The 24,816-nt window shown below is 39.4% G+C and overlaps 1 protein-coding gene across 3 annotated transcripts; it reads left to right on the top strand.

Moving 5' to 3' along the window:
• The first annotated feature begins 4,805 nt into the window (after nt 1–4,805).
• On the top strand, nt 4,806–24,726 carry nap1l1 (nucleosome assembly protein 1-like 1). Of its 3 annotated transcripts, none has more exons than XM_066724088.1 (15): nt 4,806–4,920; nt 11,512–11,550; nt 12,777–12,865; nt 14,237–14,339; nt 15,747–15,888; nt 16,332–16,424; nt 17,081–17,209; nt 17,643–17,714; nt 17,856–17,995; nt 18,191–18,336; nt 18,747–18,766; nt 19,031–19,153; nt 19,236–19,268; nt 19,682–19,732; nt 20,972–20,992. In XM_066724088.1, the coding sequence occupies exons 2-15, from the start codon at nt 11,534–11,536 to the stop codon at nt 20,975–20,977; spliced, it is 1,164 nt and encodes a 387-aa protein (XP_066580185.1). In that variant the 5' UTR covers nt 4,806–4,920; nt 11,512–11,533; the 3' UTR covers nt 20,978–20,992. The 3 variants fall into 3 exon arrangements, with proteins under 3 accessions (XP_066580185.1, XP_066580184.1, XP_066580183.1); XM_066724087.1 differs by lacking the exon at nt 20,972–20,992 and adding an exon at nt 22,546–24,726 and having other exon boundaries at nt 4,807–4,920; nt 16,332–16,412; XM_066724086.1 differs by lacking the exon at nt 20,972–20,992 and adding an exon at nt 22,546–24,726 and having other exon boundaries at nt 4,807–4,920.
• The last annotated feature ends 90 nt before the right edge of the window (nt 24,727–24,816 follow it).

Below are 24,816 nucleotides of genomic sequence, written 5' to 3'. Positions count from 1 at the left end.
TTCTGTTTCAGAAAACAAAATAAAAAAAGAAACCTCTCACCACTTTGCAAATATAGTCCAGCATTGCCCTTGACCAGCCTTTAAACAGAAATGTCCTCTTTATATCAAGCATAGTTATTGCCTTGAATGTATGCCAGAATTGTCACATTGAAACCACAAACATGAGGCAGGATTGAAAACACGGCATAGGAAACGATGGTCAGGGGAACTACACTTATATATATATATATATCAGTTAATAATATTATGTGATGGGTAATACTATAGTTGAAATCTTTGGTTCTTTAATGTGTTTAATAGAATAAGGTCCCCTGTTTTGTCTTTCAGTCTCCTCCATTACTATTGCCACAGAAGCATTATACCGGCTCTGATATTATGTGATTATTAATAGGGCCACAAGTGTGCCTGAAGGTCTTGTCTATAAAGGCCACAGAATTATGAGTACAATAGGTGCAAAATGAATACTTGTGAGTCATGCACATGTCACCGGGATACAGCATTATCCATCGTTTTTTAAGCCCCTCCAGAACAATGTTTGTGACATTTCTGAAGATGTTATTAAAAAGGCAGGCTTAACTATAATGATTGTGATTAAAGTACACGTTTCCATGAGCGTATGCTTTAAACACGCAGGCAGCAAAGTTTCGATTGCAATGGATTTTTATTCTTGAAATGCAGCAGCCTTTGATTGTCTTCGGATGCTGTTTTATTTCAGGTTGGCAAGGATATAACTCACTCTCTCCTACGACAGACTGTAAAGATTCATGGTTGAAGGTGTGTTTGATTTCTTGATTAATTGTTGTGACAATGGCATCTCTGGAGGACCTGTTGATTAAAATTGCAATGCTAATTTGTTACGGAATTTCATTATTTTGTTTGACCTTGTTCTGTACCTGAAAAAAAGATCCACTGCCAAACAAATTTACTCCTACATGTTCTGAATGCGTGAAGATATACCTTCTTTTTAACAGCTACACAAATGGATAAATGTTTCTGGGATCATTCGGGATGCGCATGAAAGCCATAGACATTACACATTATATTTGACTTGCTGCGTATATTACTTTTGAACATCAACTGACATTCATTGCAGTACTGATGGGAAACATCTTAGTAACTGGGGGATTTAAATAGATTCATGGGCTTGTATATTGGACTATAATGATTCACAACAGTGTGTGCCTTTGTGATGCAAAAGGAATATAATGACAGGACATTTGGAAGACAATTTGTAAATGCAGTTTGCTATTAGTGCTATAAATGCAAATTAGCTGCCTGGGAGTAATTATCTAATAAAGTAGCCGTCAATTTTGAACAGCGTTAGGGCTCTGTTTATTTATTAGAAGATTGAGTCCATTAACCTAAGCTCGATTTATCTGTATAGGTGATTTATAAGAGAACTGAAATGTGAGTACACAGTTTAAAATCTTGCTGGTTGTACTCTGTTTGTCTGTCACTCCATTAAACTCTCTTTGCATTATAGATAAACCTTTGTCTCCTTTTTTCTAATGCTTTGTAGTCGATTTATTTGTTGTATACATTTGTACATTTATAGTGATGACAACAAAATACATCAGGTTTTTAATACCAGCACCACAACCAAAACTTTTCCTCATTTGGCATTAGGTCTTCTGACTAGTCTATTTCAAAAGCCCTCCAGTCGGTATTTAAATGCCGTGATACATTATTGTCTCTGCCAGGTAAAGCAAACATTTACAGGGTGCTGGTGAGTGCACACAATTTATTTCCTCGGTGCTGTCATCTGTTGTGCCTTACAATGCCTCTTACATACTAATATATATCCAGAGGTGGTTTTCTATGTGCATGCAAATACTGTCAGGAACAGGGCAATTTCAGAGAGGTCGGAAAGCACCATTAGGTCTGCAGGACAGACTTCTACAGCAAGAACTCTGGGAGAACACGGTGCAAGCTGACATTTGTAATGCCATATAGAACTACAGAGATTGTATTTAAACACAGCTCTTAGCCCCCCCTACTTCAGCCTTGAAATTGTCTGCCAGCAGCTAAAAAGTGTTTCTGAAATTGTTTTTCCTTTAAAGTGTAAATTGTTTCTTGTATTATTACAGTACATCTGTACAAAAACAAATGCATTCCTGCTAACTATTCATACATCAGTACTGCGCACAACCAATAAGCAATACAATACAGAAACCCAATGGCTACAGTCCACCAGTAGGCAGTAAATATATTGACACACCGGGAAAAGTAGCATAAATTAATGTAATTTAAAGATCATGTGGTGGAGAACAAAGCTACCTGTGGCAAATGGCTGAAAACAAAACTGAAAATAACTATATATGGATAAGCAGTATGAATCCATGAAAGACCCAACTTAATTTGAAATGTTCTATATAAAAATAACAAACCTACACATACTGTGTTTGAGAGACAAGGATTACGAGAGTACAATGGGGGATGAATCAAATCAAAACAGCACGACAGTACAGTCCCAGTACAATAGCATCGCTTCCTCAAACCATACAAATGGGCGCTTTCTCTTTACTGTTTACATCATGCAGTGGTAAACTAAAGTTATTCCTCAGCAAAAAGAAACAAAACATTGTTTTATTCAGGCTGAAGGGTAAATAGCAGAAGGACTTTGAGTTCTATGTGTGCTTTTATGTAACTGACATACAAATCTACTAATCACTCAGTGGAACTTTCAAACTACTAACCAATTAAACTAACCTGGGTTAGTTTGCTTCATTAGGGAATCACAGGAAAGGTACAAATCCTGGTTGCTGAGATACTGTGAATGCATTGAAAGCTGCATAGTAAACTGAACAATGTATGGAAGCAATACACAATATACATTTTGTTTTGGTATGCAACCACTTTATAATGTTAATATTGGAGAGGAGGAGTGGATAAGATGATATAGCATTCATCTGGTTAATGTTTGAACAGCTTTCTTGGAAATACTCCTACCTAAAACAAACAAACAAACAAACAAACAACCAACCCGACAAATAAATCAAACAAACAAACAAACGAAAAACAGATATTTATTGTATGAATAATGCAAACCATATACACTTTCTGTAATAAATACAAAACAAGTAACTACAACTTCCTTGTTTTTACTCCATGTTTTAAGCAAAGATGCATTCAAATAATATGATATAAATGTGCCTGAGCTTGGTTTTCCAAAGGTGAAGTATGGATTTATCAAGCAGAAGACAATGATGAGTGGAGTAATTGAATCCGTGACTAAAAACTTACAGTGCTAAAATGTTCCTATTACTTAAATGCATGGCTCTGGTTTCTGTGAAGCCATAGATAATATCTCCATTAGTGGAGTACAGCCCGAGCAGAAGAAAGCTGCAGGATTTGAGAATGAAGTCTGGTATGCTGACATGCCAAACAAGAATCTATAGGGGAATACAGCTCCCACTGTTGAGAACAAATTGTACATTTTCTACGTCCAGCACACACAGCACGGTAGATGTAACACACTGTATGTGAAGATCACTTTGTACACTAAATGTGTAGTATGCATGAGTCATGTACAGAACCCAATAATCATAATAAAAATAATAACTGAAATCAGCAATTCTCTAGTTCCACTTCTCAGTAGATATGAACACAATCGGTACATATATTGCTTTTGTGGGTCGTTGGTCACTTCGTATGTCTGAACAGGTGGGTCCAGAGGAAAGACTGGCGGCTGGAGAGACACAAGTCTTCATGTTTGTGAGTAGCGTGGTTCCACTATAGGGTAACTCAAGAAGAGTAGGCACAGGACACTGGAGAATATATTGCATGTATTTATTTATCTATATGTAAAGTGTGTTGGATACAATAATACAAGCAAACAAGAATGTGTCAATGACTGAGTTTCGTACTTGTGGATAAGCAAGGATAGTTTAACAGTTTAATCCTATTGTAATTTGTTACCCAGGTTGATACAAACAAACAAAACACAAGCAAAAGTGTTAAGTGGTAAGAATAACATACTATAAACTGTACAATTATGTTCATTATAAGAGTTTTGTGCTTTTCAATGCAAAAGTTATTAATACAAAAACACCCCTTGTCCTGAATTGGCTTGCATTAAACACAGGCTTGATTTTAGAACTATATAAACCTTGGCTTTTAACAACCTATAGAAATTAAATATATAAATATACAGCTCTGGAAAAAAATAAGAGACCACTCCAAGTTCAGAAATCAATGTTAAGTTGTCTCTTATTTTTTTCCAGAGCTGTATATATATATATATATATATATATATATATATATATATATATATATATATATATATATATATAATTATTTTTTAATGCTGCACAAATAGTTTGAAATATATAGCCTACTACCATTCATTTATATTTAAGAATGTTGCATATATAATTATTTGTAACATATATACTGTACATGTCAGTGTGCATTCAAGTAATTTAGAACTAATTAGATGCATATTATAATGCCGGCAGTTTTATTTTGTTATAAGGCCTAACATTAATAATAACACATGCATCTTTAACTTTTGGTTGTGAGGGAACATCTATATGTAACTAAATGAAGAAATGGGTTATTACACTTCAATGCAGCGAAACCAAATCCTGTCCTATATGCACATGAAACACTTCCTGGATCCTGTGCGGCGCGGTGGGGCTGCACTGACAAACCATGCATGTCATGTACGCATGTACGCATGCATGTATGTGTGTGTGCATATGAAAGGAGAGGTGGCGGCGGTGGTGGTTGGAGGGGGGGGGGTACAGTGAGGCGGCGAGCCCCTCCCCCAGCCGGCGCGTTGCCCGGGCGACGGCGCGGTTTTACGTGATGACGCGCGATGTATATGAGCGCGAGCGGCGGGATCTCTTTCCCTTTTACCGCCATCCGCGCGGAGCCTCCCCGAGCAGACGCACTCCGCCGGCCGCCAGCAGCAGCGAGGTAAGCGGCCGCCCGGGCTCCGGAGCCGGGCTGCAGTCGTCCGGGGGGGTCGGGGAAGCGGTGGCCGCTGTCTGGGGCTGCACGGCGCTGGCGCATTGCATTTTTTCTCGCTCTTCGACAATTGTTTCTCTCTCGCCATGGCGAGAGAGAAACAATTGTCGAAGAGCGAGAAAAAATGCAATGTGCCAGCGCCGTGCAGCCCCAGACAGCAGCCATTGAGACTCCATGATGCTTGTTGTGAGCACCGCGCCGACAGCAAAGACGCGCCTCTGCCCACGGCGGCCGTTTGACGGCCGCTTTTCAGGGTGTGACAGGCTGCCCCTTCTCCCCCGTTTCTCTGCGTAGTCGCCATGAGTCTAGACCTGACCTTATTTCTGTGAGTAACGGGAGGGGAGAGAGGAGGAGGAGGAGGAGGAGGAGGAGGAGGGGGAGGGGGGTAAGTTTAGTCTCGGCTCCCGTCGTGGAGAACTGGAATCATGGCTGCTCGTCTTCGCAGTCGGTTAACGGAATCCAGTCGTGATCCAGTTCCCCGTGATTATCAACACTATCCCCAGACGTGTTCAATTACCGTACGCGTCGAGTTTATTTAATTTATTTTTTAACGATCAATAACAAAAACATGTTGGAAATTCCGCCACAGACAGATGGAAAGCACATTTATTTATTTTTTAAACGGTAATGCGACGTGTCCTGCGTCCCAGGCTGTGTGGATCCGCCGAGGCCGGTCATTTTGTTGAGAGGCTGGTGTCGGATTGAAACTTTCGCCTGGGAACTGTAATTAAATATCATTTGAATCTCCTGTCTCGATGTTTCCGCCCGCTTCTTGGCCAGGGTTGGTTTGATTTTCTGTGCCCGGCCACCTTGCTGGCAACACGTGGTGGCAGAGGTGGCTGACCCGGGGACCCGGCACGGTAGGCCGGAGCCGCGGGAAAGCTTGCTTACTCTGCTGTGCATTTAATCATTGCAGTAAAGCTTACGTAACTAAGTTAGGTGTAACTTTACAATGTGGTGGAAAGCACCGTCGTATTGCTTTTGCATGCACAACTGGAAACGGTGGGTGGTGGTGTGTGTGGGGGGGGGAAGATCACTGCTGAGTTAAGCTGGCCCTGAAAATGTAGTGGTTCTAGTTGCACTAAACGCTTCCTTAGTGTCTATGGTGTAAGATGTTAAAACGCTGCTGTGTCGAGTTATTGTCTGCTGTAAAACTTCTGTACTAGCCTGCAGTGTTGGAGAACAACAACTAGTACTGACTGGAGGCATCACATCTGGCATCGGCTACATAACCTTTGTAATCAACTCGGTGTTTCGGGCCTTCTCTTCTGAACTGGTTTGACAGTAGGGATTAGCCGCCATGCTGCGTGTGCGTGTTTATTTGGGGCTAGGAGTGGCATCTGAGCACTGCCTTGTAATCCCCCCCCCTCACACACTGTAGTTCTGCCATGCTTTCATATGTAGGTTACCCTTATCCATAATGTGTGCATTCTTTTGTATGTTCAGCTTTAAGTGTAGATCTCATTTATATTTTTGGTATCTGTAATCTACAATCTGCTGTGATGTCACCTTGAACTGTTTTTTTTTTTTTTTTTTTAGGACCCTGAATATGGGAACAGTCTGTATTCAGTGCCTCCTCACAAAGCAGTAATTAATCAGTGTTTGAGATTTCAGACGCATCAAGGCCTTACAGAATAGCAACTGTCAATGTGTGGTTTAGGAAGGTAGACTTGGAATGGTTTTGAACTCAGTTTTTACTTGAGCACTCCAGTGTAAATGTCTGTATGGACAGAAGTTAAAATGTTGCACATGTAAAACCGCTGTATCTAGGTATACCTAATCAATCAAATAAGAGGATTGTGGTCTGGAGTGTGCAAACCTTTATTTGATCAGATTCTAGTTGTAAATTGAGTCTATTCAGAAGAGGGAAACTAAATTATAAAGCAGTGCACTTGGGTGTTTCCCTAGCCTAGTCCTGGGGTCCTCAATGTTGGGTTATGTTCCAGCTGAGCTCTGTTTAATTAGACCACCAATTGTCCTAGTTAAACTTCATGTTCGTAACATTTTAGTGGTAACTAAATTTAAGTGTAGACTGATCTATTGTATGTTTGTATATGTATTTTTATGTGTAAAATCTAGAACTTGACAATGCACAATGTCAGCTGTCTTATTTACTTAATTTGATCTGTGGGAAATGGACATCATGTCATTGCCATAGTCTGAGTCATCACAGGTTTTGGCAGCGTTTCCAAGAGTTTGTTCATGGATTCGGAGGAACAGGTTGTAGATCACGAAGCTGCATAGACTGACCTGTTATCACTTTTCCAAAATAAAATGGTGGTTACGTAATTCTATGCCAAAGGACATCTGAGCTGTCCAGTATAGGGGGTGTGGTTCATGACACTTAAGTCTTATGTTTTGACTCATGCCACAGCCTTTTTCAGGTATGTGTATGAAGACATTCTGGTGTTTGCTATTTCAAAGCTATACTTTAGGAAATGTTTGTAGTAGTAGATATACTAGTAGACGTTGCACCTTGAATGTGACCTATTAGGATTTCTTATTCAACAGTGATTTTTATTGGACAAAGTACTTGTCCAATTGTCACATCATAACAAATTGCAGATGCTTGCCAGTGCATCTTGATACCTTGATGATGATTCCCTTGACATTAATACTGATGTGCATTCTTTACATACGTCTTAATATCTGCATTTTTGAACTTCTCTGAACTGTTGGTCTTTGCCCCGAGAGGAGGAAAATCCGGCAGTGCATCAGTTCCTTGGTTGGAGATTTTCTGTATTAAAGGCTTGTGCTACCTGCATCTTGGGCTGACCCCATGTCTTGCCACTGCCTTGCACTAACACAGTCTGCTTTGCTGACACACTGATCCCATTTTGAAGTGCTGACCCACTTTAACTTCAGAGGCCAGTGGTCTGCTTGCATTCAGGTCACACTTGAATCTTTGTAGTGTACAAGATTTATAGTAGTAGACTGACCCCAACATCTCTCCTAATCAGTATTTTAAGCAGTTTAACTTTGAGTTGTCATGTTATGGAATTTGAGACCATTTTTAGTAACACTTGGATCATAATGTGTATCAATTATTAAAGAATGAATGTATGAATCCCACAGGAGTAACATGAATGCCCCATGTACTTCCACTGAGTTCTGATGTTGAACACATTTAAAAGCCCTAACCCCAAGCCTAGTCTTAAACACTGTTTACCCTGACCTTGTTATATGTGGGGATAACTGTGGAACTGATGAATTTCCTTAAGATATTAATCTAAAGAATTGATGCCCATTGTAAAGTGTTACCTACTGTTCATGTTAAGACCCTTTTTCTTTCTGAGCTGTGACCCAATTATAACTGAAGACTTTTATCCATTTCATTTACCTTTAACAAAAACGGCCTAGCTTTTTTTTTTTTTCGGGACCTACATGAAGACTTAAAATACAGAATTTAAAAATGTATACATGCATTTAATATTAAATAAACTGGACTACTTAATTTGGGTCTACAACATGCTTTAAAAGCACTTTTTATGAAATGGTGATGTGAAAACTAATCAAGCAGTTTTTGGGGAATGAATGCTTTTAGCTATCCATCCCACATTCTGTTCTTTACCCATTAATGTCGTATTAAGGCTGAACTTGTGAGCTGTTACACTGAAGGTCATGGCTTCCAGGGTTGTCAGACTTCTTCCAAATTAACATCGTGCCCAGTCAGGTCTTCAGTTGAATATAAATTTCTTCGGTCTGAATTATGGACAATCTGTTTGGAGTGGATTCATTATGTTGCACTTAGGTCAGTCAGAGAAGCATACTGGAGAATACTGTAGCTCCAGTGCTGCAATTATGGATCCCTGGTAGCTTGTGTTCAGACTCGCGCATCAACAACAAGCCTGGCATGACTGCTGGGGCATGTTGGTCTCTGCACAAGCATCCTTCAAGTTTAACCCTTGAAGATCTGAGCTGCTGGATAAAGGCTTGGGATTTATTAATTGACTTGTGGTCGGTGAGCAGGTGGCATACTACCAAGTGTTTATTCGATGCTCATCTGATTTGTGAAAGTTTAACATTTATACAACTTGAATTAGTCTTGTGACTATATTCAGAGCAAGACATACTAAGTCTTCTGCAGGTTTTTGGTTTGCTCGCTCATATGAAGCTAACCTGCATGCCAATAAAGGGGAAAAAAAGGACACTTAAATACAATGCAAGCATCAGTTATTGGCATATTTGTTTTTGTAGTTAAAACCTGTATTTCAATGTTAACTTTGTTGTGGATAATGTACCATTTAATGTAAACATGGTGGGTAAAATACACTGATTGGTATGTTGCCTCTGCTCACTTTGGAAACCAAACTGGAAAATGGTAAAACTTTCAATATAGATGCTTTTTTTTGGTAGAAAGCACCAGGACATTATCTTACAGTTATGCAGACTGTTACATGCAGGTAAACATGCAACTTAATAAATGCTTATCTGACAAGAATGGCATAGAGTGGTTTTTGTAAACATTTATAAATTATTTTCCTGCCTGATGGTAAAAACAGAAATGTATTGTCAGGATTCAACTGATTTGACAATTATAGATTCTCCCCCCAAGAGTCCATTCCCTGTACAATGTTTACGGTCTACTATAGTTAAGATCAATGCAAAGTCTGTCCCTTTCTAAATGTGTAAAACCTGAATTTTAGATTAGCTGAGGTCCAACAGTATTCATTGGTTTTCACTGTAGTAACCCAACGTTTTTCCATCCTATGTTGTATTCAATGCATAGATCTTCCTTTTATCCTAAAATGTTAGTGGGTGTTCAATTTTTGCTCAAGCTCTTGGAGTCTATAATGCTACAAATAATGGACATTTCAAAATGTTTTTTTGGTGGGGTGGGGGTGGGGCTCATGTCAGCTCTTGCTTCTAGATTTGCTAATGCAAGCAATCTCTTACACTGGTTGTCCACCCCACACACACACTGCAGTAGCATGGTATTGCCTACCTTCTAAATGCTCTTAACCATAGCATTTTTAATGCGCATTATGTATTTATAGTTATGGTAGGTATGATATGGTGGGAGTTCTAATATAGGGTCTTGCTTAGCTGAAGTTTAAAATACATTTTGCACTACAGTGAATAGGCCTTGACCTGACATTGATAGTGTAACTTGTTCCTTTGACTTCTTGCCTCATGGGCAACAAAAAGCTTCCTACAACTGTCAGGTATAGCTTTTCTAACAGTCTTTGACAGAACTTTGTTATAACTGATCTTGAGTGGATCAAAAGTACATTTTGGAGTCTTGTAAATACTAGTAAAACATCACCTGACACATTAGGTTAGGCTCCAAGATAATATTCGTTTTCTGTGCCGGGTGTTAATGTCAACTTAAGGCAGCTTGTTTAAGTTGCCTTTGTTAATTAAATGCCTTTATAATGCATTGACAAAAGGACAGCTTACTTGTGTGAACATTTCTTAATTCCTGTTGTGATGTTGCATTACTCAGTGCAGCATTTTACTCATTGCTTTTGGTCTAGATTGTTGAATTTCCAATTGAGTACCACTGGGAGTGATTAGATAATATTCTGTAAATGGCTGCAGTTTAGGTTTACACTTGTTTTGGTCTTTGTTGTAGTTGGTACATAAGTTAATAGTTGATTTTCCTGTATTTTCTTGGAAGGCATGCTGTTCTAAGTTTCCTACATCTCAAAGCTGGATGTAAGTGAGCTGTAATCCATTTCACACCTTGGCAGTCTTGCAGGATTAAGGTCTGACATGCGATAGAGACCTTGCTTTGACTTGGAACAATGGTCTGTAATTGTTTATTCTGTGCAGGTAGACTAATGGTGGGCAGCACTGTAACAGCCTAGATCATAGGGTTAGGTTCTTGTAACTTTATATGGTAGATGTGCTTCAGGATTAGTTGAGCATCAAATCCCGTTCAGACGTACTAAATTCTGGTTCTTATTTTATGTTTTACTGTGAGAGGGGGTATGTTTTCATGCTATGTTATTGAACTAAACATGTAAATCTGGGTTTATTTCTGGTTACGGGAAGCTTGATGCAAACAGTTTTTACCAACAAGGCTCGGCATACAGCCTCCACTAGTAGAATCGTTGAGTTTTCTAAATGAAAGCCTTTTTTAATATCAAAAGTGGTAGGCTAGGCTAATCTAGGAGGTGTGATCTTTGAGGTTTTGTAGCTAAATCACCTTTATATATAAAAAAAAAAAAATGAACAATTGCGCAATGCTGCAAATAAATGGCTTGCTTAAAAACTTGAAATTGAACGAAAACTAGAAGACTGGTGCTTTTGACCAGGGTTGGACAACAATATTCAGTATAATTTTGGGGTGGGCCATAGCTCTAACTGCTTCACTAGTGACGAACTCGCTCTGTTCTATTGGTCTTTCATGCCTGCAAAACCAAGTTGGGAAAGATCTACAAATCCTCTTTGCTTTATAGACCATTAGCTCTGTAAATTTGAAATGTTTTAATTACACATGCATTCTAAAATCAATTATATTGAGTTCCACTACAGTATATTGAATGTGGTCATGTTTGATCTTCTGTTTTTGTGATGCATGCTTTTTCTTCCTAGTAATTCCCTGGATTAAAACAAGATGGCAGATGTTGACAAGTAAGTACCTGAAATGAAGGGTCTTGTTTCACTATGAATAGTCCACTTCACACACCTTATCAGAGTATGTGTGTGGAAAATGCTGTCCTAGCCAATACAAACTTTTAATTGACTAGGTTGGTCCTACATTTGTATCAAAATGCACTGTCATCTTCACCTTTGACAGAAGACTTTTTCATTTTAATCTGAATTTAAATGGGCAGTTTTTGGTAAAGGTAAAATGATGAATAACATTTAGTATTTTAAAATACCAGTCTTTTGTACAATCAATAAAATGCACATTTTAGTTCCTACATTTTAAAATCTTTTTACATGTGTTTGGGCTGTTAATATATGCATACAATCCTTAATGAACTAAAGACTAAATATTTTGTTAATATATTGGCACGTCTGCTTTTTTTACTGCATGTGGCTGTGTGGTCCTAATATGAACTTCCTGCACTTACTGATATGCAATATGTGCCCAACTTTGGCATAGTAGGCACTTCCTGTTTGTAATTTTTATACTGATATTGTGACTGGTTAAGCATCCACTCCTCATTGGTTAAAGTACATTTTGAGCACAGTTTTTGAGTGACATTTCAATTTTTTTTTTTTTTTTTGGTTAATGGGTTATTGATACAAATCTTATTTTTCTATTTGAATTGACCATTACAATACACCTTATTGATTTACCTTTTTGTACGTCTCTCTGAAGATCAAGATTGTTAGTGGCCCAATTTTTAAGGTGGTTAATTTCTGGTTTACTCTGACCTTTAAACTATAGCTGTAGTTTCAAGCAAGTAATTCTGCATATGCTTTCACATCTTTGCACAATCCCTCTATATGAAGAGGGATGACTGGCGACTGAATTTCTCAGGTTTGTCAGATTTGACATGCCTTCCAATGATAGATATGCATTGGCCTTGTATTTAGTTGCATGTATTAGTGTCGCGTATTCTCGGCTATGTATACAGTCTCTACAGACTTCACACAAGATATTTTGTAATTGGTCAACTAGTGTTAAACTTCTGAACAATACATGCATTTTTGGTGCTATGGAAACTGATCCTTTTTGCAGTATCCATGCTTTTGCATGTGGCAGGTTTCGGTATTTATAGCAGTTTCGGAACTGGTGTACCTTTCCCAGGTCTTTGTTTGGATCTCTTCCTGTTCCATCTGCAATGTATGGGCTGTTTTATACGAAAGATCCCAGTTTTAAGACTTATCCTCCTCCCCTCTTGTAGCAAAGATCAGGCCGAACTGGATCCGGCAGACATGGAAGATGTGGAGGAGGTGGAAGAAGAAGAAACTGGAGAAGATGTCAACAGCAAAGGTTTGACTTGAAAATGAATGAATTCCCAGAATGGGAAATATTAGAGATCTTTTCATACTTATGTAAAGGAAGCTAGAGGTCTGTTTTGGCCCTGTTGAACCCCAAAATGGTGGTCCACAGTTTCTGTACCGCCTGCAGCGGTTTCTCTCCCCGCCTCAGGTTGAGTTTTCGGTGCACTGCCAACTTGCTTCGTGAGGGGGTCTGTTGCTTATAAATCTGTTTTGTTAATGGAAATTTCTCTAATACACATTCCTGTGTAGAGTGGTGTTTTATGCATTTGATTTAAGGCAATCGACTGTTCAGGTCAATGTGTGTTAGAAAGGCAAGTGTTCAGGCTGAGTGGGATTCCCATTTAATTCTATTCCTGGGTGTTCCGTGGGAGGTGGATGCCATGTGTTAAAAGGGAAACGTGGAGAGAACATGGTGAAAGCAGAAACCCTTCTGAAAAGGTTTTATTTTCTATATGTTTTTAAATGCTGTGTGAAATGGTGCAAATTGATCTCCTCCATAATTTGCAGGTTTTCCATATTACTTTGATCAGTATCAGACCAAGTCAAGAACTTCTTAATTTTAGTTGAACATATGATGTGGATGGCTTGAAGTTTTAGGTATTTGAGAAAATTGGATCCCGTCCTTCTAAACCCCTGTAGGCTGTTGGAAAATGTAGGACTGGTTCATAGACCCAAATTTGCACTTGTCATGGACTCTGCAGTGTTAATTTAGGTACAGCTGTACAAGACTAGTGTTAAACAAGGTCTGTGAAACCCACCATTAAAGTACAAGACTTCATAAGTCGCTTAATATGCTCTAGGGTCCCTGGAGGCAGATGTCAGAAGGAGGGAAACTTAATTTAAGCTGTTCAGACAAAGCATTTACATATGGATGTAACCAGTCCAATACTAGACATTGTATTCTGCTGAAACTTACTTCAGTGGATTTGTAACTGGAAACATATATTTTTAACTTGGCTGCTCATAATGGGACTTCAGCTTGTCATTCTTGGGTTACTATGCATGAATGCGCACTGGCCGTCCAGCAGCAGACCTGTAGGATGTTAATTGCACCATTGCAGAGACTAAAAAGCACTAGTACACTAGGAAACCCTTCAACCAAGCAAATGATTAATGCAATGGGGGAGTGACAAAGCTAGGTGAAGAACTAGGATAGTGATAGGGTAGTTAGGGTTGCTTTTGTAGAACACTTCCTGCCCTCAAGGAGATATATTTTGTTAGTAAAAATTATAATGGCTTTCTATTTCAGTATTCAGGAAGTTTTTATCTTCATAAATTTGATTTTAAATATGTATTCTGATGTGGGGGTGGGAAGGCATTTCTCTGTCTGCAAAAGTATAAATTATACTGTTGTTTGCAGCTCGTCAGCTAACAGTCCAGATGATGCAAAACCCCCAGATCCTGGCTGCTTTGCAGGAGAGGCTGGACGGGCTAGTGGGATCACCGTCGGGCTACATGGAGAGGTGAGCTCATTCTGGACCCTCCAGAAGTAGTGGCCGCATGGTGTTCTGGGTTAAAACGCTCCAGCATCTGACTCCTCCAAACAGCCTATTCTGTAATCCGTACAAAATTGCATGAACTTTTATAAGCTAGATTTACAAAAATAAGTTGCTTATATTTTGCCATTGCTAGACCTACAAATGCTGAAGTAGATGAGTTGAAGAATGACCATAAGCTGGTTAAATATTGCTGTTCTCCCATCCATTAAAGCAGGGAGTGTCAAACTTTCTAATCTTAACTGTATAATTGGTCATGGTTGTAGCATTAGTTATACATGCAGCACTGAAATATGCAGCTTCAGTGTGGCATGTTGTACACTTCAGGACATTAACTGGAGCTCTTACTTCACTCAAACAGCCTAACAAATTGGAAGACCAATTTGGTTCCTTCAATAATGGCCAGTACAGAGGTGACTGCTTAGCAAGGGCAATTGCCTGATAAAATACAGGCTCATTCATTAGTTTACACCATTGAGGTGTGGAGATGCTTCTTGTACTTGTATTTTTGCATTGCCTCATGGAAACCCTTCAAAACTCAGATTTGTTGAGGTACTGTTCAAGACGAATGAATGCAATTCAATTAAGTTGAATATGGAGCAAATCTTCCACTTTTGGATTATTTAACAATCATGACTGAACCCTATGCTGAAAGATTGTCCACTTGCTTTAAATGGAGGGACACAATCTGTAGCCAGGATTCTCCACTGTGCTCAGACGTCCGTAGATGCATGTTCATAACTGACATTTATCAGTGGATAAATGACAAAAACCCCAACATGAAGCAAAGGCTTTGAAGGGTTTTAAATGAGGTTCACCTTGTAATCCCTAACATGAATTTTGACATTCTCCTGATGGGAAGATTACAGTAGTAAATTGTGCCCAGCTCTACATAGTTGGGTCTGTGGAGCAAAAAACTGTCTTGTCTGCCTTTATCGGAGATTCCCATCCAGTTCTAAGGGATACTTTGAGTTCCTATGTAGTGGTAGATTTTTATGGAGGAAGCCCTTACAAGAATATTCTCTAAACCATCTACGTTCCGGTCAAGAAAGTGAGTACATTTGTCTTCTGGGAAGTGACTGGGAATCGCTCACTTCCAGCACTACATAAGAGAACACATTTAGAGTCTAATGCTCTACACTGCATATTGTCACTCAAGGGAACGGCACCTTTTTAACAATCCCTTATTTTTTAGCACTGAATGGATGGACTGCTGTCGTTGTACAAAACTTGGTAGTGAGGGCTATCGTTTTTTAATGAGGAATTTTAATATAATTCATGTTGACCCTTACTGGTTAGGGGTTGTTTAATTTCAATGACTTGAAGTTGTCCTCCTCCAAAGATAATTAAGCCATGGTGATGTTCGTCTTCCAGTTTACCTAAGGTAGTCAAGAGACGTGTCAATGCCCTCAAGAACCTCCAAGTCAAGTGCGCCCAGATTGAAGCCAAGTTTTATGAAGAAGTACACGAGTTGGAAAGAAAGTATGCTGCTCTTTATCAGCCTCTCTTTGATAAGGTATGAATTTGCGGTTTCCATTTATAAGATTGTAAAATGCCACAAACTACATCACTTCATAAGCTTTCCTTTTTGGATTTGTTTCCACCTTATAGATAGAAAATACTTAAATATAATTGACCTATTTCATAGCCGGCCTCTGTGAAACTATCAATTTGACGTATCTGGCTGAAGCCATTTCTGCAATTTGGTACCACACAGCACATCTACCAGCCACTTGGATTAATTATTCAGTTCACTTCTTTTAACAACTTGTAAAAGTATTCGATTTGGCAGAGAATAAAAGCGCCGGGAGTCCGATTACAGTCTCTTAGACACGGACCCAAGCTCTGCGTTAATGCATTAAATCGCTATGCTGATCGGCTTTCAGTGTTCTGTAGTCTGCCTTGGGTACTGCGGCATTTTCATAGTCTTACTTCTATTTTATAAACCTCACCCCATAGCGAAGTGAAATCATCAAAGCGGCCTACGAGCCAACCGACGAAGAGTGTGAATGGAAGGCAGATGAGGAGGAAGAACTGACAGTAAGTAGTCAGGTAACAGTCTGATTTGCTTTCACATCCTGTTTGCACAACCCTGCTTATTCTACACGAGTACACTTCTCAGGACATTACAACATCTTTAATCCAGGATTCCATAAATCAGACATGCAGAACTACCAAGCCTTTCTGTTTTTAATTATATTTGTTAGCAGCAATTATTCAGGCCGTGCACATTTTAATTTGAAATTGTGCCGAGATACTTGAATCATTTGGAGTCAGCTTGTTAATTCCTTTTCCCCCCAAACCATTTCAATCAACACATGCTTAATAAAACATTAGAGGCAGCCTACATTCTGTATTTACTGTGGGCACTTGACTGAATTACCTAGCGATTCATATTCTTTTTTTCATTAAATGCCTCTTGTTTTCCCCTTAAGGGCAGTTTAACATAACTAACTGGTGGCTGAATTGGCCATACACAGTGTTATCCAAAACTAGGACAGGGATCTTGGAACATTTAATTTTCTATAACCAACACTCATCTCGGCTGTAGTGAAGCCGGGTCGATGGAAAGAGCTTATTTGATTCGGTTTGTCAGTTTTTAAATATGCTCTTCACATTTCACGGCTCGGTCTCTTTTTACAGCATTAGTCCCCTCCCCCTCTCCATTATGGACTTCCTGACTGTTCAACTTCCAATTTGAATTTCAGGAGGAAATGAAAGAAAAGGCAAAAGTAGAAGAGGAGAAAAAAGATGAAGAAAAAGAAGATCCCAAAGGAATCCCAGAGTTCTGGCTGACGGTCTTTAAGAATGTTGACTTGCTCAGTGACATGTTGCAGGTAAAGGGAGATCTGACGTGCAGTTTCCCATTTAATATGGGACATCCAACTTGTTGAATGTTAAGTAGTTGTCTAAAGTATCTGGGGTTTGAGAGGAATACAAATTCTGAAGATCTACAGTTACCTGAACTCTTTTGGCTGGTTTCACAGACCTCGATTGACTAGTCCAGCATTACCCTCCCTAAATCATCTTTGGGTAGTCCCTGATTAGTGCAATTACGGTCTTTGAAACCTGCCCATTATAGATTTAATCTTCTGGAGAGCAGTATTTGTATTCTAAATCTAAACCTTTGCTTTTGTGAGCCATGTGGGTGCTGCCATCTGCTGGTGTGTTTAAGAATAGCAAGGCTCATTTAAACTATTTTTTAATCTGTGCTTTAAAGTGTGGTATTCATTTTTTTTTTTTTTTTTTTTTTTTTCCCCCCCCCCCCAGGAGCATGATGAACCAATTCTTAAGCACTTACAAGACATCAAAGTTAAATTTTCAGATCCGGGACAGCCTATGGTAAGTGTTTGTTTTTACACCCTCTCCCCATTTAACATGCACCTCTATATACTGCACCAGTGTGCATTTATTAAGTTTAAGTGATACAGTACAGAGGAGTTCTTTCAGTCTGTAAACTTAATCTGCCTCTCTTCCTTCCAGAGTTTTACATTAGAGTTTTATTTTGAATCCAACGACTTCTTCACAAATGAAGTATTGACAAAAACCTACAAGATGAGGTCAGAGCCGGATGAAGCAGACCCCTTCTCCTTTGACGGGCCAGAAATCATGGGCTGCACAGGGTAGGAACGGGACTCTCGGCCTACTGTTTCGGCATCGTGGCGGAAATCTCTTATGGTTCTGCTCCACACCCTTCTAAAGCATGTTAACAACTTCTAGAGTGACTGTAATCTGTCTTGGTGTTCACCGCTGCCTGAGTTTACAGGAGTCAGCTGTCATGTGACGTGGCATATTTTCCTTTCTCCCTCCATCCTTAGCTGTCAGATTGACTGGAAAAAGGGAAAGAATGTCACGTTAAAAACCATTAAGAAGAAGCAGAAGCACAAGGGAAGGGGCACAGTCAGGACAGTGACTAAAACTGTGCCCAACGATTCATTCTTCAATTTCTTCACTCCTCCTGAAGGTAACCACGTTTATAATGGAACTGAATAAGAGAGGTTAATTTGATGGTTTCTCAAGCACTTGATATGTAATTGTAGGGTATTCTGCTTCTAGTTCAGTCTGCCTTTCTTTGGCAATCTTGTTTTCCATTTGACTGGTTATGTGCATGGCTTCAAATTGTACACAGGTGATATTTAAGTTCCAACAGACAGAGGTTCTCATTTTAAATGTTACAACTGTTTTTTTTTTTTAGGGGAACCATCAGTTGTTACCCAATAAAGTGCCATGAGTGGAATGACCAGGAACACTGATAGGCTTAATGTACACACTTGTGCCAAACTGTTTCCTAGCCCACAGTTTTAATTCTAGCAGGCGGTTTAGTGTTTTCTTTTTAAATGGTAAACTAATTTTTTTTTTTTTTTTTTTTTTTAGTTCCAGAAAATGGAGAGCTGGTAAGTTAAAATTCATAACCTTTTGCTGTTAAAAAATGGCTCTTCAGATTTTCACGTGATTCCTCTATTAGAGTGGAGAGAAGTCTTCAGTCGTTTAAAATAACTTGGTATATTCCCCTAACCCCTGTACTGTACATACTGTGGCTGAGATGAATTCCACATCCTGGTGGTCAGTCTGCTGTGCATGTGCAGTGATATAGGGGGAGAAAAGGTTGGCCTGTCCTTTCACATGTGGGCAGGTATTAATGGTAAACCCTTGTGCAGGATGAGGACTCGGAGGCCGTGCTGTCTGCAGACTTCGAGATCGGGCACTTCCTCCGGGAGCGCATCGTGCCCAGGGCGGTGCTGTACTTCACAGGCGAAGCGATAGAGGATGACGACGACGACGTAGGTTCCTTAAACGTTATTTAAACTGTGTAATACCGATTCCCACTTGGAACTGTTGTGACTTTGCCTTTTTTCTTTTCAGTATGATGAAGAGGGAGAGGAAGCTGATGATGAGGTACAGCCCTTAGATTTAATTTGATAAATATGGGGTACAGGCAATGCCCAACTTATGACTGATTTACAGAAGCAACCCTGATGTTTGGTTAATGTAAAGGCATGTTAGTGTTTTAGTTTTCCTCCACTTCTGTAGTCCATTTTGGTATTTTTAAGGTTTGAAATGGGAACAGTCATTTAAAACGCAGCACCGATGGGGAATTGGGGTTTGGCTCATGACCGCTCACCAGAACTAGTTGGGTTGTATATGTCGGTGTTGCCTGTGTTAGTATTGTGATCACTTTCTCATGGTTTCACTTGACTTGCATGTGATACCCTAGTGACACCTAGTATGGTTTTTGTCATTTTCCAATGCCTAGCTAAATCAAAGAACTGTTCAGCAATGTGCTCAGTCCTTTTTCTGTTTCAACTCAGGAAGGGGAAGAGGAAGCGGATGAGGAGAACGATCCGGATTATGACCCGAAGGTGGGCAACCAGTTTTTAATGCCATTTAATATTTAGGAAACTAAAGCCCTGGAATAATGCATGTTCAGATGTGTTCAGATACAAACGTTCAACATACAGAATATATACTGTTTATATGTATTTCATTAACCATTTTCTGCATCTGGAGTGATGGGCAGATCTGGATGTAGTGATCCTGGCTGTGCTTGTTGAGGAAGGGGGGGGATTGGGAGTCGACTAAGAATCGGTTGGGAATAAGTAGTGCAAAACTGCCTTTTCTTCCTACCTGTTTTATATCCATTTCACCCTTACCACTGAATTACTTGCTCAACTTTAGTTAAATGGGAATTTCTACATCAAGCAATATTAACCCATGCAGAGAGGTTTCCATTCTGGCTCGTATTGAACGCACATGCAAATAGTTCACAATCTTAGCTTTGGTTTTGGTCTCTGATCAAAACGTTTCAAACACTTGAAAATTCCACCCTAACATCCTCCTAACCAGAAAATTAAAACTTCATACAAATGTATTTTGTTTTGCCAGAAGTGTACTTTGGTCTATCTGTAGATAACTAACGGACGTTCCCAGTGAAGGCTGGTATATACTTTAAATAATGTATAAGTGGCAGTCTGTATTTTAGCAAGTACTGAAAACTGTCATTGTTTGGTTTCCAAATGTTTGTCAAGTAACCTGCCTCTAGTTTAACCTTAGTGGAGTACTTGATGTATATATTTTGTAAAGTTTAAATTTGTGGATTGCCTTTGAAGTGAAACACAATTTGCAGTAATTAAACCTCAAACCAGTCTTACAAAGTACTATCTTAGTTAGTTTTCATAGTCCTGCACTGTAAGTGAGTCTTTAGGTGCCAGCAGGCTCTGCTTTAACGCCTAACAGGTTTCTGTGTTGCCACCGAAGCATGCTTAACTGTACATTGTATTTGCTAAATGTAAGGGAATGGGTGCATGTAAATCAGTGTTGTGAACACTATGGATCCCTTTTAAAAAGTCTTGGCACTGGAAAGTCTGGAATTAAAGTGTTTGGGTTAGATTACAGTGAACTGAACTCACAAATGCATTTATTTTGGTGCAATTTGCAGAAAAATGGTATAGGCATTTTAATTCCTACTGTCCTATTGCTGTATGCCTGTCTGAGTTTCTTTTGACTCTTACCTGCTATATGCTTTCATGTTTATTTTTTATTAATGCATCATCTCCAATCACTGCACTTTGTCAGCTACTTTCAAAATTTTTCCTTACTAGGTTTAAATGATGTCTGTAGAAATAACCCTATCCTGGTAGGTAAGGCTTGCAAGTTGTCGGTTTAATGCACTTTGTGCTTGGATGTTTTTCTTCCCCTTCCATTTCTCCCCTCACTGTATTCCTCACTAATGTAGTGGATTGTTTCTTTTCTGCAGTACGCTTTGCAAAAAAAAAAAAACATTTTGTATTTCTTCTGTATGTTGAAGCAGTTTAAATCATTAGAATGGGCATTAGGCAGAATGCTTAGGTTTTAATGTACAAATCAAGATTTGACTGAAGAGGAAAACTTAGTGCAGCACATTAAGAAATGTACAGACTTAATTTCCTGGACGTTAAAGCAGTGGGTGTAATCAGACTCCACTAGACGACCGTGATATTAGTCATGCAGTTAAGCAAGGGGGACGTGCTTTGCATCTTTCTTGGATATCCTGGAAGGAAAGAGCAATTTGTTTATCAGTCTTTAATTATCAGTTTATAACAAACAATTCCCCCCCAACCCTTAATATGAGATCTATTTGAAATCCCTTCCAGGATACTCAGTCTTGTGTGACCTGTGCAAATGCCACCCCATATCATAATTGAGTATACCCCTGCCTCCTTTTTGTGTGTGTGTGTGTTTTTTAAATATTGAGTGGGATTTTTTTATTTCCATATTTCTGCTTAACAATTTGAAGATTGTTTTGGTTGAGGCCCCCTGATTCTTATGCCCAGTTTCCAGTACTTTTTTGCGGAGCATGGTTGAACTGGCCCAGGTGTAGCTGCATGCATTTCCTCTGTGGCTCGGGTACACCTCGGACGGTACAGTTTCACATTCCATACCTGACCGGGTACTGCAGACCTGTGCCAGTGTTAGAGTATCGAGGGAAGTGAAGGAGAATCCGTGAATCAGTTTAAGGAATAAACTGCACATGTACACCGTTCCCTTGCTAATTTAGCCTATTGGCACCTTGGCAATAATCTCGCACAATCTGAGAACTAGCCCCACCTGAAAAAATGATAATTAAGTGGGAATGAAGATGGATGGGTGGAGGTACACCTTGAAAAGACTGGACAGTAGTTGCTTTTACCTTGGTTAGCTGATTGTTCGCCAGCACCTTCCACTACTATTAAATGGGAGAAAAGGCTGTTCCACATAGACCACCCAGGAGCTGTACTCCATATGGCTTGGGTGAAGTGGGAAAATCCTGCATCTGTGGGGTTGGGGTGGGACGGGGCAGAGCAATGGAAACTTCCGTAGATTACCAGCCTAGACTAACACATGTGAAGTGGTGGGGTGTGATTGGCCCCCTGTTGATCCTATACCTAGCAAGCATGAGCCTCTGCTGGCTCATTTACTAAATTGTATTATGCATTTAACGTGGGTTAAAAACCCCTAGGAGAAGGTAGTGGTACTAGAGAGGTGTGGCTGGATTTTAAGCCATGGCTCATTTTAGTTAACGGTCAGAAAGTGGGCATAACGGAAGGGCAGAAACTGATTATATTTGGGAGGATTGTTGGACAGGCAGGATGTATTTTGTAATGTGCATCATTGTGACAGCGTTCTTAAAGTAATGTTTCAATTTTCTCTTCAACAGAAGGACACAAATCCCCCAGCTGAGTGCAAGCAGCAATGAAACCTGCATTGGTGGCCTTGAGGATTAACTGCACTGTAACAGCTTATTAAACAAAACATAGTTACTTACAGCCTTATAATGTTTTGTATTTTCTTGGTAGAAATAAAATTAATTTTTTTTGTTACAAAATCATGAAGGGCCAGTTCCAAGCCTCGGCTCATTCTGCATAGTATTTTACTAGAACTTTTCTCTGTACAAATAGTTAGAATGCAGTAAATCCCTCTTAAGAAAAAGGAGAAAAGAAAAAAAAAAAAAAGCATGAACATGTTTCTTCACTGCTAAATAGTTTGGGTTCTTGTGAAGTCTTTTGTTGTATTGCTCTTAGACAACAGCTGTGGAAAGACTGAATTATTTTAGAGACCATTGTTTATTCCAACCTATTCCTTTCCCGACAAAGAACCAACCAAAGTAATCTTTCGGCCCAGTAGTCTCGGTGGGTTTGAGAAGTCCGTGCTTGCACTAGCTGTGCCTTCATTACATTGTTCTAGAAATGCAGTGCTGCAGTGACTTGTAATTTAGACTCAACTCGTTAAAAACATCCGTGGCTGGCTGTCAAAAGGGGAAGAAACCATGCCCAGCCATGGAAGAAACTCAATCAAACATGAGTTGTGTACTGTGCATATACTATATGCTTGTTAATGCTGTTTTTTATGTGAAATGATCTCTCCCCCTTAAAGAACTGCATAGACACCACAAAGGTTATTGTATCACTTGGGTGTGAATAAAAACAATTAGTATTTTCAGATGTTTGTTTCTCTTATGTCTTTTTATTTCAATCAATACATTCCAGTAAATTAAAATTGGAAAGGGATCTTTGAATCTTTAGGGAACCATATCATATTGAAGTAGTGCTGATTGGTCATTTTGTGTAAAGGGATTCTTGCTGTAAATGACAACGCTTGGTTTATACATGGGCACTGCAGTCTTGAGTAATGGTTATCATAAGACCTCCTGAACTGGAGATGGGAATGTGGAAAGCTTTATTGCTGTACATAGACATTGTTACTTCACTCCTGTGTCCCTCACTGTCTGAGGACAAGGGGCCGTGTGAGCCCTAAACATTCACTGGCTGTGTTGTTGTACATGTCCAACTTTTGAGTACAGATGTAGTGCTAGTGGTGTTTGATCAATTGTTTATAATGGCATTTGGTGAACCTCATGTTACTTTAGATGTCCCTAATACATGCTGTCCTGTACCATATGGTTACATTTCAGTAGTGGTTTGTCATTTTTGTCGCATTCGTAATACGCTTATTCTGTTTTCTGAGTAATCTGAGAATGAATGGGTGTTAGATCATCCCTTTTAAATCTAATCAAAGAGCACTTACTAGTGGAAGTAATTGACTTTTATTCAATGTATTGCACCCTAGGGCTTTGTACTAACTGTTAAACATTTCTCTGTAGCTATCCATTTAAGTAAATCATCCTTGCTTAAAACCTGGTTATTATACTAGTTGCATCTTGTGATCGATCTAATGGAAATGCTAAACTACATATTTGTGTTTTGTGGAAGGAATGGGTTAGAATATTTTACCAAAACTAATTTAGTTTCTGGCTGGGCTTCAACTGGTTAATGTTGCACTTTTTGTGTTCTATCAAACGTGGGCATTTTAGTTTATTTGTGGAACTGTCCTCTGATGGTTAACATGCAGACATGCTTAATTATAGCAGTGCTGCACTTAAAAGTAATTTAAAATAAATGTTACATAGTCTGGCCTCCGTTTGTTTAGCTGTTCACCAGGGATTAGGGTTTTTAAAAGCTGAACAGATGGAAGCCCACAGTATGTGGAAGGCTTCTCCTAGAATCTGTGTTCCTGGTTCCCCTGTCCAGGGAGGCCAGTGCTGTAGCACATGAGACTGAAATCTGATTTGCAGGGAAAAATGACAGTCTCCCGGGGACTCGACATCAAAATTGCGTGTGCATTGCTATCCCCATCCTGACCTCGGTGGCTGTGCATGGTGAAGCCCTGGAAACATTACACGTTCAGTAGGAGATCAATACCTATCTGACTGTATCAAAAGTGGATTCTGTCTGGATCATTTATAGCAGCTGTTGTCAAAGCAAAATGCTATGCTACAAAATACTAATGTACTCGATAATTGTACGTGTATGTATATTCATGAATAAATTTGTTAAATGTGCATCAGCTGGTATGTTGGTCTAATGCTTCCGAGTATCTTTAACATTTTTAGTATTTTTCTAAAGCCTTGATTTCCTCCCTGTAGGCACAT

Source organism: Amia ocellicauda, chromosome 15 (genome assembly GCF_036373705.1).
Source record: "Amia ocellicauda isolate fAmiCal2 chromosome 15, fAmiCal2.hap1, whole genome shotgun sequence".
In the NCBI taxonomy this organism is placed as follows: Eukaryota; Metazoa; Chordata; class Actinopteri; order Amiiformes; family Amiidae; genus Amia; species Amia ocellicauda.
Note: the sequence above shows the minus strand (reverse complement) of the source record. Positions and strands in the feature narration are given on the sequence as shown.